Source organism: Pleurodeles waltl, chromosome 3_1 (genome assembly GCF_031143425.1).
Source record: "Pleurodeles waltl isolate 20211129_DDA chromosome 3_1, aPleWal1.hap1.20221129, whole genome shotgun sequence".
Classification (NCBI taxonomy): Eukaryota; Metazoa; Chordata; class Amphibia; order Caudata; family Salamandridae; genus Pleurodeles; species Pleurodeles waltl.
Window position 1 is genome coordinate 150,224,072 of NC_090440.1, and position 12,768 is coordinate 150,236,839.

The window sequence follows — 12,768 nt, forward strand, 5'->3', positions numbered from 1 at the left end:
TTTTTTTTTTTTTTTTTTTTTACAGAAGTTGGATCATTTAACTTATTCTAGTCACCGCAACATCAAGCGAATGCATTCATATTAAAATAGTTTATTAAAATAAGCCAAGTCCCTGAAAGACTGGAAATGCACAGGATTCACATTAGGAAATCAATAATTAGGAATCACCTGACAATGGTCATTTGCTCTCCAACTTCTTTCATGCCTTCAGTTCAGTGGTTCTGTACCAAGGCTGAGATCTATGCATAGCTGTTGTGGAAAACCCACAGGAGAAATCACATTTTTTTCTTAGGATGGAAAATGATAGGCATGTAAAGGTTTAGTTTCTGTAAGAGAATCCATCTGATTGGCTGACTTTCAGAGGTTAGCTTGTGGATTGCCCTTCACTGCCCAGTGTGACAATTACAGGCCTTTTCAGGGGGAAAAACAGGTCATACTATCACTCTCATAGTCCTTATCTTTTGAATTGTCAGACAGTGCAGATTGCCTCCAGGAGGAATTTCATGGCTGAAAAGGGATATTGGAATGGCACCAGCGACCTTGTAACCATGACAAAGGTGACATTGAATACCAGAAATGACACGTTAAATAGTATATACACATACAACCTTTTCTAAAAAAAAAATTAACATGCCAAAAACACTATGTTCTGAAACAATTTTTCCTTGACATTTGGTGGCTGGTATTTTTGTTGCAGTACGGTTACACGTGAAGATATTTTGTTTTGAACCAAATGCTTATTTTGTGAGACAAATGTCTGTGATGAATCCGTAGATGAACTGTATGTGAGCCCTCTGCGTCACAACAACGAAGCCAGCTCCTCATGGCTTTTCATGCATTCCTGGATCATGACTGGAAGGATGCTAGTGTTTACTGCCCTTCATTGGTGAGTCATGGAGAGCTGATCTCAGTCTCCAGGCACATGCTGATCTGAAAATTAAGGCTTTCATCCACAGGTCAGGCAGCCAAGCAGAAGTGGAAGAGTTCTCTTGGAGCAGGTGTCTCAGACCCAGCACCACTCTTCTACAGGCTCAGAGAATAAGCGCTGCTAGTACTCTGTGGCTATCATTTAGTGATTCAAGACATTGAAAAAATATTAGGTACCATTTCTTTATCCCGGCTCAGTTATAGGCTACACTCGCTATTTTAAAACAAGGCCCCTTTCACATTATTTTTCACCTATTATTGTACCTTATCGTTGTTCCCCTTCAGCAGCCAAGTTAATTTTCTTCCGCCAGTTTACCACTTTCCATTCGATTCTAATGGACTTTGCAAAATATAGTGTCTCCGACATAGAGTATCTGATGACTAGAATGCTTTGCTTTGATTTTCAGGGAGAGTCACTTATTAGAAAATTTGCTGGACTGTTCTGGATGTTATTTTTGAATCTGATTCTTGAGAGGTTTATAATCTAAGATACATATTTGATGAGTAGTGGGTCACTTGTTACAGCCTCATTGTGTGTATATTTGCTGTGATGTAGTATATACTATATTCTTCATTTCATAATTGTAGGTGCTTGATCACTTCAGAAATCCCCAGGGTTAACGGTGTTATCTGAGCACTACTCAATGCCATGCTTTAGAGTTCCTTTATGTACCGTCATTTAAATGCAAAATTGTTCATGATGCTGCTTAGATTTACTGATGCAAGGGTTACATTTGTGCTTCTGAGGCCATTGTTTCTTACGTAGGTACATATTTTGAATTTGTTGAAAGTGTGTATGCATTACAGGCAATTTGTGATTTCTTATTGAAAAATTTGAACATGATCTGACACTTGGCTGATGATCATTAGAGAGCATCAACGATTTTTCCATATCCTAACAAGAACATTCCCCATCTTCGGTAATTGAGTCCTCAGTCAGATTTTACAAGTGTCTTTATTGTGGTGGTGTTTCAGTGCACTTACTCTGGAAATTACAAATGTAACCTGTGGTATTTCATTGCAGACCGTGAAAGGGATGCTCGACAACCCTAACGAGCCAGTGAGTGATCTTTCGTACTTCGACTGTATTGAGAGTGTGATGGAGAACTCAAAGGTGAGAATTGATTTCTGGTGATAATTAATTGCCATCCCAAGGTTACTTGTATTTTGTGTGAAATACAAAAAATGGATTCAGATAGCATGTTTTCAGTATTTACATATAAATATTTGTGATGCAAAAGAATGACTATAAACCACAAAAATGCTTTCACACTTGCAGAAAGAAACTATAAATGTTCAAGTATTTACTGTATTTTTTTTCAGAGGGCTTCACCAATGTAGTTAGTACATGGTGTAAAAAGTGTTGTGCTCTCTTTTTTTACCATTTACGTGTTCCTACTTTTTCTTCCCATCACATCCTTGCTTCTTCAATCTAGTTTTACCATGCACTCCCTCCTTTTCCAGCATCCTCCCTCACACATACATTTGGCCTTTTCTTCTGGAGTTCAGAGTTTAGGTCAATCAGTAAGATCAACAAGACGAAAGTGACACTTTTGTATCTGGTCTATTTCTGTCCCACCATTATCTGGCAAGCATTGGACCTGTCAACACGTGTTGTTTTATCTAGTGTTTTGGCTGTATAGAAATATACATTAAGTGGATTGAGCTTACATCACTTCACCTGACAAATTGATTAAACACGTGTCACTGTATGCTTGTGGACACACAGTAGAGGCGATGTCTGGAGAACCAGTACATGGGACACCTTCAAGGGTTGTCTAGAACCTGACTATAGTGAGAGAGTAGTGGCCTAGTGAACTGAGTTTGACTACTGTCCAATGAGTATCCCACTAACAATGAATTCACACCTTGTTGAATCAAGTGCACAGGAATTACAAGCTTGTTATGTAGGATACCAGAAAGAAGATCGAAAGTATAGGCCAATGAATGGTGTGCCTTTTCTCTGAGATATATTTGGAAGGTTTTTATTCAGAACGTGGTAAACAATTCTGTGATTGAACCCTTTTTGCTTACATTCTCTTCATACTTTCCATCTATTCTATGCATGCAGTATTACAGCCCCCAAGGCAATGCTTACAGAAGACTGTGGCAATATAATATTGTGATATCACGTCACAAAAATTTGTAGTACGAGATAAAGTAAATGTTGGGCATTTGTAGAGTAATTGGCAAGCACGAAATACCCAATGAGAATGTTTTAGCATGCCTCATGTTTATTTGCAGATTACCTTTATTTTCTTTTTTTCTGTAACATTGTGTAGGTTGTGTTTGACATATGCACATGATCCATCTTCTGTTCTAGGTCTTGGGAGAGTCGATGGCTGGAATTTCTCAAAATGCCAAGACTGGAGACTTGCCTGTCTTTGGGGAATGTGTTGGAGTTGCATCGAAGGCTCTCTGTGGTCTCACAGAGGCTGCTGCCCAGGTACACACTCACATTGTATATTCTTGCTATACTGCTTGTAGAGTTTAGTTTAAAAAAACACACTCAGATTTCTTATGTGTACCTTTGGATTGTTGCTACAGTGCAGTTCCAGAATTGGTAATACCTGTCTTACCAAACTCCAAAATATAGAGTAGTCACAACAGTTTACATGGGTGTTGAGAAGAGCATTATTTTAGCGAAACTAGCAATGAAAAAAATAATTTCTGTTGAATATCCGTTTGGTTAATGACCAGTTTCCCCGACTAATCAAATAGTCATAAACAACAATGAAGACCTGAAAAACAAAGGAAGAAAGAAAGCAGTTTGAAGTAGTGGTAGTTCATTTTCTCTGTCTGCTCCAGCCTTAAGTCCAAAGCAGGAAAGGGAAATGAAGGAGGAAAAAGAAAGGGGAATGAGAGAGCAGGGAAAGAAACTATTGACGGAGGTGGAGGATGAAAAGGCCAAACACAATAGAGTAGGTAAGGAGGAAAACAGTAGAGTGGGGCCATGGTGTGTAAAAGAAAAAGACAAATGGAATATTGGGATGTATGGAAACATTAACTGAATGGTGAGGTGAAGAAAGTGAATGAGGGGAGAGGAGGCGTCATATTGACTAAAGGTTGGGGGAAACTAGACTGAGGGCGTAATAAGATACTGGGGGACTTCTGGAAACACCCATTGAGTCCAAATGTTTACTACCCTGAAAGGCTGCCTAATGAGACATAACATAACTAGACCACGCCAAACTTGACTAAAATCCTTCACTGGCTCCAGTGGAGGCTATGACTACATTGAAAGTCCTCTGTACGAGGCCTACTAAGTGGGGACCCAAGTTATCTCCAGAAACCGGGCCTACGCTGCTTACCACCAAAAGCTATCCAGACAGGAAACATGAAAGTAATCAAAATTCATATGGCAGAATCACAAAGACAATTTCCCTAGAGTTCCAGGTCCCAGATTAATTTCTAACCTGCATCCGATTCTGAGATCTGAATCAAACCACGTTTGCTTCAGGAACCCCCCCAGAAGTCAGATTTCTACTACAACAGCCATGATTAGCACTAAACCACACGTGTGTTAAGGCCGTTCCATGCGGTTGACTGTAGCACTCTAGTGTCAATAATTGTCCACAGTTACTCATTGTCAGACAGGTTTCAGGTGCCTATATAAAAGAAATGCCTGGTGGGTTCCAGTGAGCTCTGATAGGTAAGAGTAAGATGCGAAAAGAATAGCAGAAAGCTATTTTGAGTCGCTGCATCCTGTTCAGACCAAACAGCCCACAATTTATGTTGTCATTCTTTTCATACTCCTTCTTTACCAGCGACATTGAATAACTTCACTCCTTGCTTTCTTTTATCAACATGCTGTGGTATTGCCTAACTTCAGTTCTCTTAACATTCACCAACCATATCCCTAAAGTAATAATGCTCATAATTATGTGGTGAGGATTTGTTCTGTAACCAAGTATTCTCAAGGCTTTGAAAGTAGACATGTCAGTTCTCTACATCTTGTGTTTTGTCTGCACTTGCCCCTACTGTTCTGCAGGCAGTCTCTCTGACTCTTTAAAGTGTGTACTCTTGCTCAAACTATACTTCACAACTATCTCGTTTTATTTTGTTGTACAATGGAGCCAACTTCTTCCAGTTTAAGTACTTCTCTTTACCCTCTTGTGCCCCTAGAGCAGATTGCATCTGGCTGCAAAGTAGTTATTGCCTGCTTTCCCCAGCCACCACTGCAGTTAAACTTTCTTCATGGTTCTGAATGTGACTATATGTACTGCTCGTTTTGGAATCCCTTCCACTGACTCCAGTTTGGATGTAGCATATGAAGAGTGGGCTTGTTGGCATAGTCCTTTCTGTACTCCATTTTCTAGAATAGCTGACCAACCTTGCCACTTATTTTCAAAACAATTATTTAATATTATCTTTTATAGAGGGTCTCTGTGGCATTCAAACAATACCAAATTATAGGCAAGTGAGTAGAGGTGATCTGCGACTGATGGTTATTGCCCAAAAAGTCCTTTCTTGGTGGACATTTTGAGACGGATGAATTATCCGATGTCTGTGGCTGATATTGATGATTGCATTCAAGATGAAGAGTGTCAGCCTCTCCAAATATGTGTCATGGTGCCTAGATCAAAATATATATGCCCATTCATACCATGTTGCATCAGCTGATTCTGGTACAAGTGTGCACTGAATGTAACCACATGGCTAGAAGCCACTTTTTATAAAACCCTAAATAGATTTGCCATTCAGAAGGCAGCTCCTCTCATCTGCTCCTTGCTGTTTGTGGCACAAGTTGATCCTCCACCGGACACCAGTTTTATTCAGACTGATTTTGAAGGAATTGTCTTATGAATGCCAGTGAACATTTAATTAGATGGTTTCTTCTAGTGACTGATAGAAGACGTTTTCTCCAAACACCCTTCTATCCCTGAGCCACTTGCCTATATGTTTTTCCAGTAATCATGTTTCTCTGAAGAAGTTATCATATCCCAGTTTTCAACAAGGAGCAAATATTATTGTTAGCATGAGGAGGAAATCTCTTCTGATTCGAGATTCTATCATGGTCAGATTTGGGATTAGGTAAGAACTGCTTTAGAATGCACAAGTTAAAAATGTCTTTCCTCTCTTTTTGGCATTAATTGATGTTTTATGAAAGATTTATAGTGATGCTAACCTGATTTGCAGTCATGGTTGCACATGGATTCACTCCTTGCTTCTTCTGATTGAACCTCTTTGAAGAGCCTACTCCACTCTCAGTAACCTGTGGTGGTCTACATGCTCTTACTAATTCCTTGGGCGCAGAAATCCTCTACACTTCACCCATCTTTAGAAGAGTCACACAAAATAATAACGGAGGTGCAGTGAGGATAGGCACATGATCAATTTTGCTGTTGTCACTATTCATTATTTTGACTCAGAGCAAAATTATTTCTGTTCAAAGGATCACATCTTTCTACTTTTGTGTGATCTCTTTTCGCTCACTAGCTGTTTTTGTACTTCAAACAAGGATCTGGGTGTATGGACTGAAGTGTGTGTGTGTGTGGTTATATATACATATATAAGTATTCAAAAAACAGGTTATAAGGACGTTATAGTCACATTTTACACACGCAATACCACAGAAATTCAGCAGTTATAAATATACTTATGGTTATACTTATGTTAAGAAACTATAAATTGTGGCCTAAAGTTACTTAACAGCACAAGTTATAGTTTCTTCAGATAAGTATAATTATAAGTACAAATATAACTGCTGAATATCTATGCTTTAATGTGTGTAAAACGTGACTCTAACTATAACGTCCCTGTAACCTTTGTTTTTTTTCTGTGAATTTCGATGTTTTTTTCAACGTAAAGTAATATACAATTACCATACATTAATACAACCACCGCCGCGCTCAGCCTTCGGGGGGGGGGTGCTATATGAATGGGCGCATGTTTTTTTTTTCCGAGGCCTACAGATCTGTAGATCCTTTGTGATTTTATACTGGGGGTCAGGCTGGCCACCGCTGTAGATCTGCAAATCTGTGGATCAGTCAAAAAAAAATTGGGCAATATTTTTCCCCTTAAGGGGGGGTCAATCAGACACCCCTCTGTGTTTCATATGGGGTCAGGATACCTCTATCCTGACCCCTTATGTGATTGTCTTATTTATAATTTCTCCCCAGAGCCCAGCCGAGAAACGAAATGGCGGCTGCAAATTTCCTTTCAGGTTGCAGCCAGCCAAACAAGGCCTTGCTTTTGAGTTCGGACCCAAGGGTACTTGAGGATCCACGAAGAATCCATGTCCCTAAATATATTTTTTTCCTTGACTACGAAATTACTGAACAGATTTACACGAAGTTACACAAAGGGCCTTTTCTGGACCAAGATCTAGGTTTCTGCCGAATTTGATGTAATTCTGTTCAGCGGTTCGAGCTGCAGCCATGTCTAAAAATAGCAAATTTTCCATAGACATTTGATGGGGAAAAAATATGTTTTGGGACCCCTCTCAATTTTTCTCGGCTCCCATATGACAAATCACTCTGAAACATTCCATACATTACCTAAAGTGAGTGGCAAATTAGTTTTAAAAATTTTGTGAAGATTTGTCAAACTGTGCCAGAGTTATTTGCAAAATAAAAAATGCTTTGTCTATGGTAAAAGTTGGTCCTAACTAGAACTACCTACTGGCGATAGGTGTATATATATGTATGTATGTGTGTGTGTGTGTGTGTGTGTGTGTGTGTTTGTAAATGTGTATATATGTATGTATGTGTATATATATATATATATATATATATATATATATATATATATATAGATATGTGTGTGTGTTTGTGTGGATATATATGTGTATATATTCCACTTGAATGGGATACATCTCATCAACCAGCTAAAAGCCTCAAACTCAGTGTTACAATCAGTATTTTATCATGCTGTATGGCTGTGCGTTTACAAAAGAGTGTCCTGCTCACATGTTTCAATGGTCAATTAACAGAAATGTTTAATGTTCTATTAAAAAAAATGTATTGATAGTCCTGTCGGGAACAGAGCAGTCTTTTTCTCAGAAGTCTGGCAGAGTTAATGGTTGTATAATTTCACTTTGATCTTGAAAATTGAGCATAACTCATCCTTAACTTCAAAAATTAAACCAACTCTTTGACATTTTTGAAGAAAATATATCAGTTTATTTTATATGTAATAAAAATCCAGCAAACAGATCACTATGCAGTGTTTGCGACTGTTTCACTTGGTTTATGTGAAATTATGGACACAGGACACACTTTGGTCTCACGCATTCTAAAATAGGATTCCAGTCTATTTTGTAGTAAATTGCAGTGTTTCTATAGCACTTTCCAACCATTCATAAGCCTCAAAACGCTTACTTAAAGTAAGTAATGTGTTTAAATCGATGTGTGCATAAATCGAGGCTGTATTGTGGCATGCTTCCTTTAGATTGAAAAAAACTGTCTAGAACATAATCATTTATAATTATTTATTTTTTATATATTGCTCAGTATTGAAGTTCTTTTCGTGAAGACTGTAACCAGCAACCTAGTTTAATTGTACTCAAGGTAAAAAGCTGAGTTTGTCATGGCAGTGGAATATGTGATTTAAATGCTCAGCAGATGTCTGCAGCGAACGACAAGTCAGTGAGCCATCTTGCGTCTATACGTAGAGTTTACCAAATGCATCCTTGTTATTTGTCATTCCTACTTTGTAAAATAACTCTAATTGCAGCTAAAGGAAAGCTTGTCATAACGCATCAAACAGAAACACATTAAAGAAGTCTGCATTAAAGGTTTCCAGATTTTACAGAAAAGAGCAGAAGAGACGAAAAGAGATAACATGGGGGTAAAGTAGGGAGAATACCATTTGGTGGTTAAATTTCCAATCCTTACATGACAATACATATTATCAAACTTGTTAATTACGGCATCAGACATTTTCTAATTCATGGCAAGAATAGCAAGTTAAAACTAGCAATTGCTTTTTGCCATTCATGTGCTCTCATGTATCAATTTAGTTAGTCTTTTCCCCACCTTGAAAGCTCTTGCTTGTTATCAGGGTATGTAGTTTACATACAGTGTTGTCTGTGAATTCCAGAAACCAGTAACTCTGGTTCCTCTCGTGCTCAGACAGGTATGTTCTCCTCCAGCTGCAGACTGTCTTATAGATCTCTAATTCCTTCATGAGATGTACCGCACACTTCTGTCCCTACATAAAATGGGTTTAAGGGTGCAATGTAATTGTACCCATTACAGGCTGAAGGATGCAGACTTCCTCCACCTGGCTGTGCCCGAGAATAGCAGAATATAGGTGCTTTGCATCATGGACAAGGTGACATGTACTCCTAGGAAGCCCCTATGCTGTGTTAACGATATCTTAGTCTGAGTTTGAAAACTCGCTGCCATCCTACTTCTGCTGGCCAAGCTCATAATCGTGATGCTCTGGGATTGGGGCTTTTCGCCTACTGTTAACGACTAGTTACAGGATGTCGCATATAGCTAGCAACACCTGGATGCATTCTGGGAGCTGGCTCCTGTGCAGAGACATCTGCGAGCCATTCAGAACATACCTGGCTCTACCGTTATGGAGAGGGAGTAGCTGAGGTTGAAGGCTTATATTGATATGTAATTGTTCTGTCCCGCTGCCTGGCTCCCTGAAAAACACTGATGACATCCTCAGCAAGGGTGCATGAAGCAGACTGAGGACCTGCCCCTGCTAACATGAGCATACGCTTCAATATGAGCAACTACAATTGAAATTATTTTTTCATTGTAGGATGGGAGAAAAGAGGTGGGGGTTTAAAGGTTAATTCTGAAGATCAAAATATTGTTTGCTACACTTTATTTTAATATTTAAAAAAACACTCTGACTTATCTCTGTCAATGTATTCCAAGATCTTCTTTGGTACACAACCCCATGTAACCATTCTGTCTGATCTACAAGGCAAGTGTGTGCCCGAGATTTGAACAGTTTAGAAAATTTCCAATATTTGAAGGCTGTTTGAGATCAACCAGAAAAACATCAGAATTTATACAATTAGGTGTCAGGGAATACTGTTTTCTTTAACATGGTAAGGTGCTGCACCTCGTTCTAGAGTTCTATGTAAATTAGTAGTCCGATCAAGAATCAAGTGCTGGTTGGTTTTTTAGGACCTGGTTTCTTCATTGCCCTGTAATCTGAAGTTCTTGCAAATATAAGCCGAATATTCTGAGCCACTAGCTGCCCTACAAATCCAGTATATACAATGTCTGAACAACCCCCTCTATATGCTCTGGGCACATAGTTTGATGGTTCTTTCCGGCAACCCTCTTAGCCACCACATGAACAGCTTGTACGTTTGCTTACGCTGATATGACATTTTACTATCTATTTCCTTTTTTTCAGGCTGCATACCTTGTTGGCATCTCCGATCCCAACAGTCAGGCTGGTCACCAAGGGTTAGTCGACCCTATCCAGTTTGCCCGAGCCAACCAAGCTATTCAGATGGCTTGTCAGAATCTGGTGGATCCAGCTAGTAGCCCATCACAGGTAATGTTTGAAGATGACATTGAGAGGTGGCGTGTCTATTTAAACATGTTTTACTTTCCACTGAGTTGTCATGTCTCCTTAGAGTGCCACCTGCTTATGTTTTTCTGTGCTTGCGCTTTCTCCAGTGCTTAATCTTAGTGTTGCCTTACTCTTTCCTACATCCATTTACTCTGTTGACCAAACCAGGATGTTGTACCCAGTCTCCCAAAACACACCCCATCCTCTAAACATGTTTGGCTATCTTAGGCATCACTCCTCCACCCCCTTTATTCTTTGAAATCTCTCAGTTCAGCTATCACTGCCTTGCTTCAGGTCTCTCCTGGCCCACTGTGGAGACTCCCCAGGCTCCAAAACTCACAGAGCTCTCAAGAGTTCCATAAAAGAATAGTTAGTGCAGTCCAGAACCTTTCCTATGCATGTTTGAATTCATAGTCCTATTGGTACCAGTGTAAAATTAATACTACAAGTCCCAGAATACAAAGGCCAAACCTGGACAGGATGAGTTACTCATACATGGACCTTGGAAATTTCAGAGCTCTGAAATTCATAGCCCCCACCATACCCATTTTCAAGACCTTACTGTCCTCTTCTTTAAATCTCACCTCCTTCACACCTCACTGTGCCCACCTAAAAGCCATACTCTCCACCTTCCCTCAGCCTCATTGTCACACCTTTGAGTATCACTTGCCACTCATTCAAGTCCCAATATCCACCCGCCGTGCAAACCTCATCCCCCCCTCCATGTTCTGCTGTCTGCATCCTCTGTTTTCTCCAACGTTTCTATGCTTCACTGTCTGTATCTTTCAACAGTGAGTCTTTCCATTCTGCAAGGAACTTTGCTCCAACATCATTCTTTTTTACTTCCTTTCTCCGTTCTCTGGGGTTCCATGTATCATACATGCTGTATGCCTTATCCCTTCATGTTTATTTCCTGCATGCCCCACTCTTCCTGCCTTCCTGTGCGCTCTCACTATGTGCCAGTTCTGCTTCCTCCTTTACTGCCCACCATGCTCCCTTTTTGTGAGTAATATTTCACTGTGTGTATCTCCTGAAACCGCGCTTGTGGCATTCCCATACCACTCACAAGTCTCATTAATTGCATTAATTGACTTATTTTGTAGGTTTTGTCAGCAGCTACAATAGTTGCTAAGCACACGTCTGCGCTGTGTAACGCCTGCCGAATAGCATCGTCAAAGACAGCCAACCCAGTAGCTAAGAGGCATTTTGTGCAGTCTGCCAAGGAAGTTGCAAACAGCACTGCCAATCTAGTGAAAACCATCAAGGTAATAATTCATCTGTAGAAATTGCAGCATGTTTTAGGAGGGCTGATGGTTCCTAGTCACCTGCATGAACATTTCCCAGGTGTTTTCTATTTTAGTTCCCCTTGAACCAGTCTTCTGTTCAGTATTTCCAGCTGTTAACAGATTCTACACACTTTAAGGGCTTCTCCAGCATGTGTCCTGCCAAGGTCAGAATGAACCCTTTGGTAGTCAATTCTGTATTTTAAAGTTGTTCCCATCTTAAAAACTTTATTTTTCTAAATGCTTTTTATTTATGTTATGTAGTATAAAAACATGATATAATGCAAGAAGTCCCAAATGTCTTACTATCATTACTTAATAGCCTTTTGGGACATCTGCACAGGGGTCAGGCCTGATGAACAGACATTCACATACTCATTGATAAGGTGAATAAATCGGATACCATCTGCCCTATGCTTTTAATTTCTGTCCTCAAAAAAGAATTGAATATGGCACCTTTGCTGCATTGGCTACACATTGGTATCTTGTATGTTGAGACAGCATCCTGATTCACTATGTATATTTGTAATCGGACCCAAATGTCCCTTAGTTTAGTTGCCTGTGGGCGAAAGGATACATAGATGTCAATCAACATAATTGGAAGAAGTCATGTCTTTCAGCCATTCTTGAATCGATCTGCAAGCACCGCTACTCCAACCCATTGCTGCACTTCTCTTCGTTTACACTGATGTGGAAGTCTTATACTTGCTCAGCGTCACAGCTATATCCCACATTTCCCAACAAAGCTGTGTTATTGGGTATAACCGTAGTTTCATTCCTACCATAAGAGAAAGAAACGTAAGGATTGTGGCCTAGAAACCTCGCCAGACAACATGAAAGAACGGCACTTACGGAGCGCAGCATCACCAGCGTCTTATGTTCTTTCCCTGAAACCGCTTTCAGCTAGGGCTTTGGGAGCATAATAAATTCTGTTTATTTACATTGTGTGTATATATATAATGTATAAACCTCTGCCTTTTGTTGAGAGAAAGATCTCCAGTTTGAGCAAAGCATTTCACCTGCAATTAAGGGTTCTTGATCAACTTTCCACTTGTCCTTAACAGAT

The 12,768-nt window shown here is 39.7% G+C and overlaps 1 protein-coding gene across 6 annotated transcripts in view; it reads left to right on the forward strand.

Annotated features, from left to right (window-relative positions):
- The window catches only part of TLN2 (talin 2), a 1,094,076-nt gene that overhangs the window by 840,520 nt on the left and 240,788 nt on the right, over positions 1 to 12,768 (forward strand). For all 6 annotated transcript variants that reach the window (XM_069221982.1, XM_069221985.1, XM_069221980.1 and 3 more), the window contains 4 exons: positions 1,952 to 2,041; positions 3,251 to 3,373; positions 10,258 to 10,401; positions 11,523 to 11,684. In XM_069221982.1, coding sequence (XP_069078083.1) covers positions 1,952 to 2,041; positions 3,251 to 3,373; positions 10,258 to 10,401; positions 11,523 to 11,684 — 519 coding nt within the window. The remainder of the gene's footprint in view (positions 1 to 1,951; positions 2,042 to 3,250; positions 3,374 to 10,257; positions 10,402 to 11,522; positions 11,685 to 12,768) is intronic.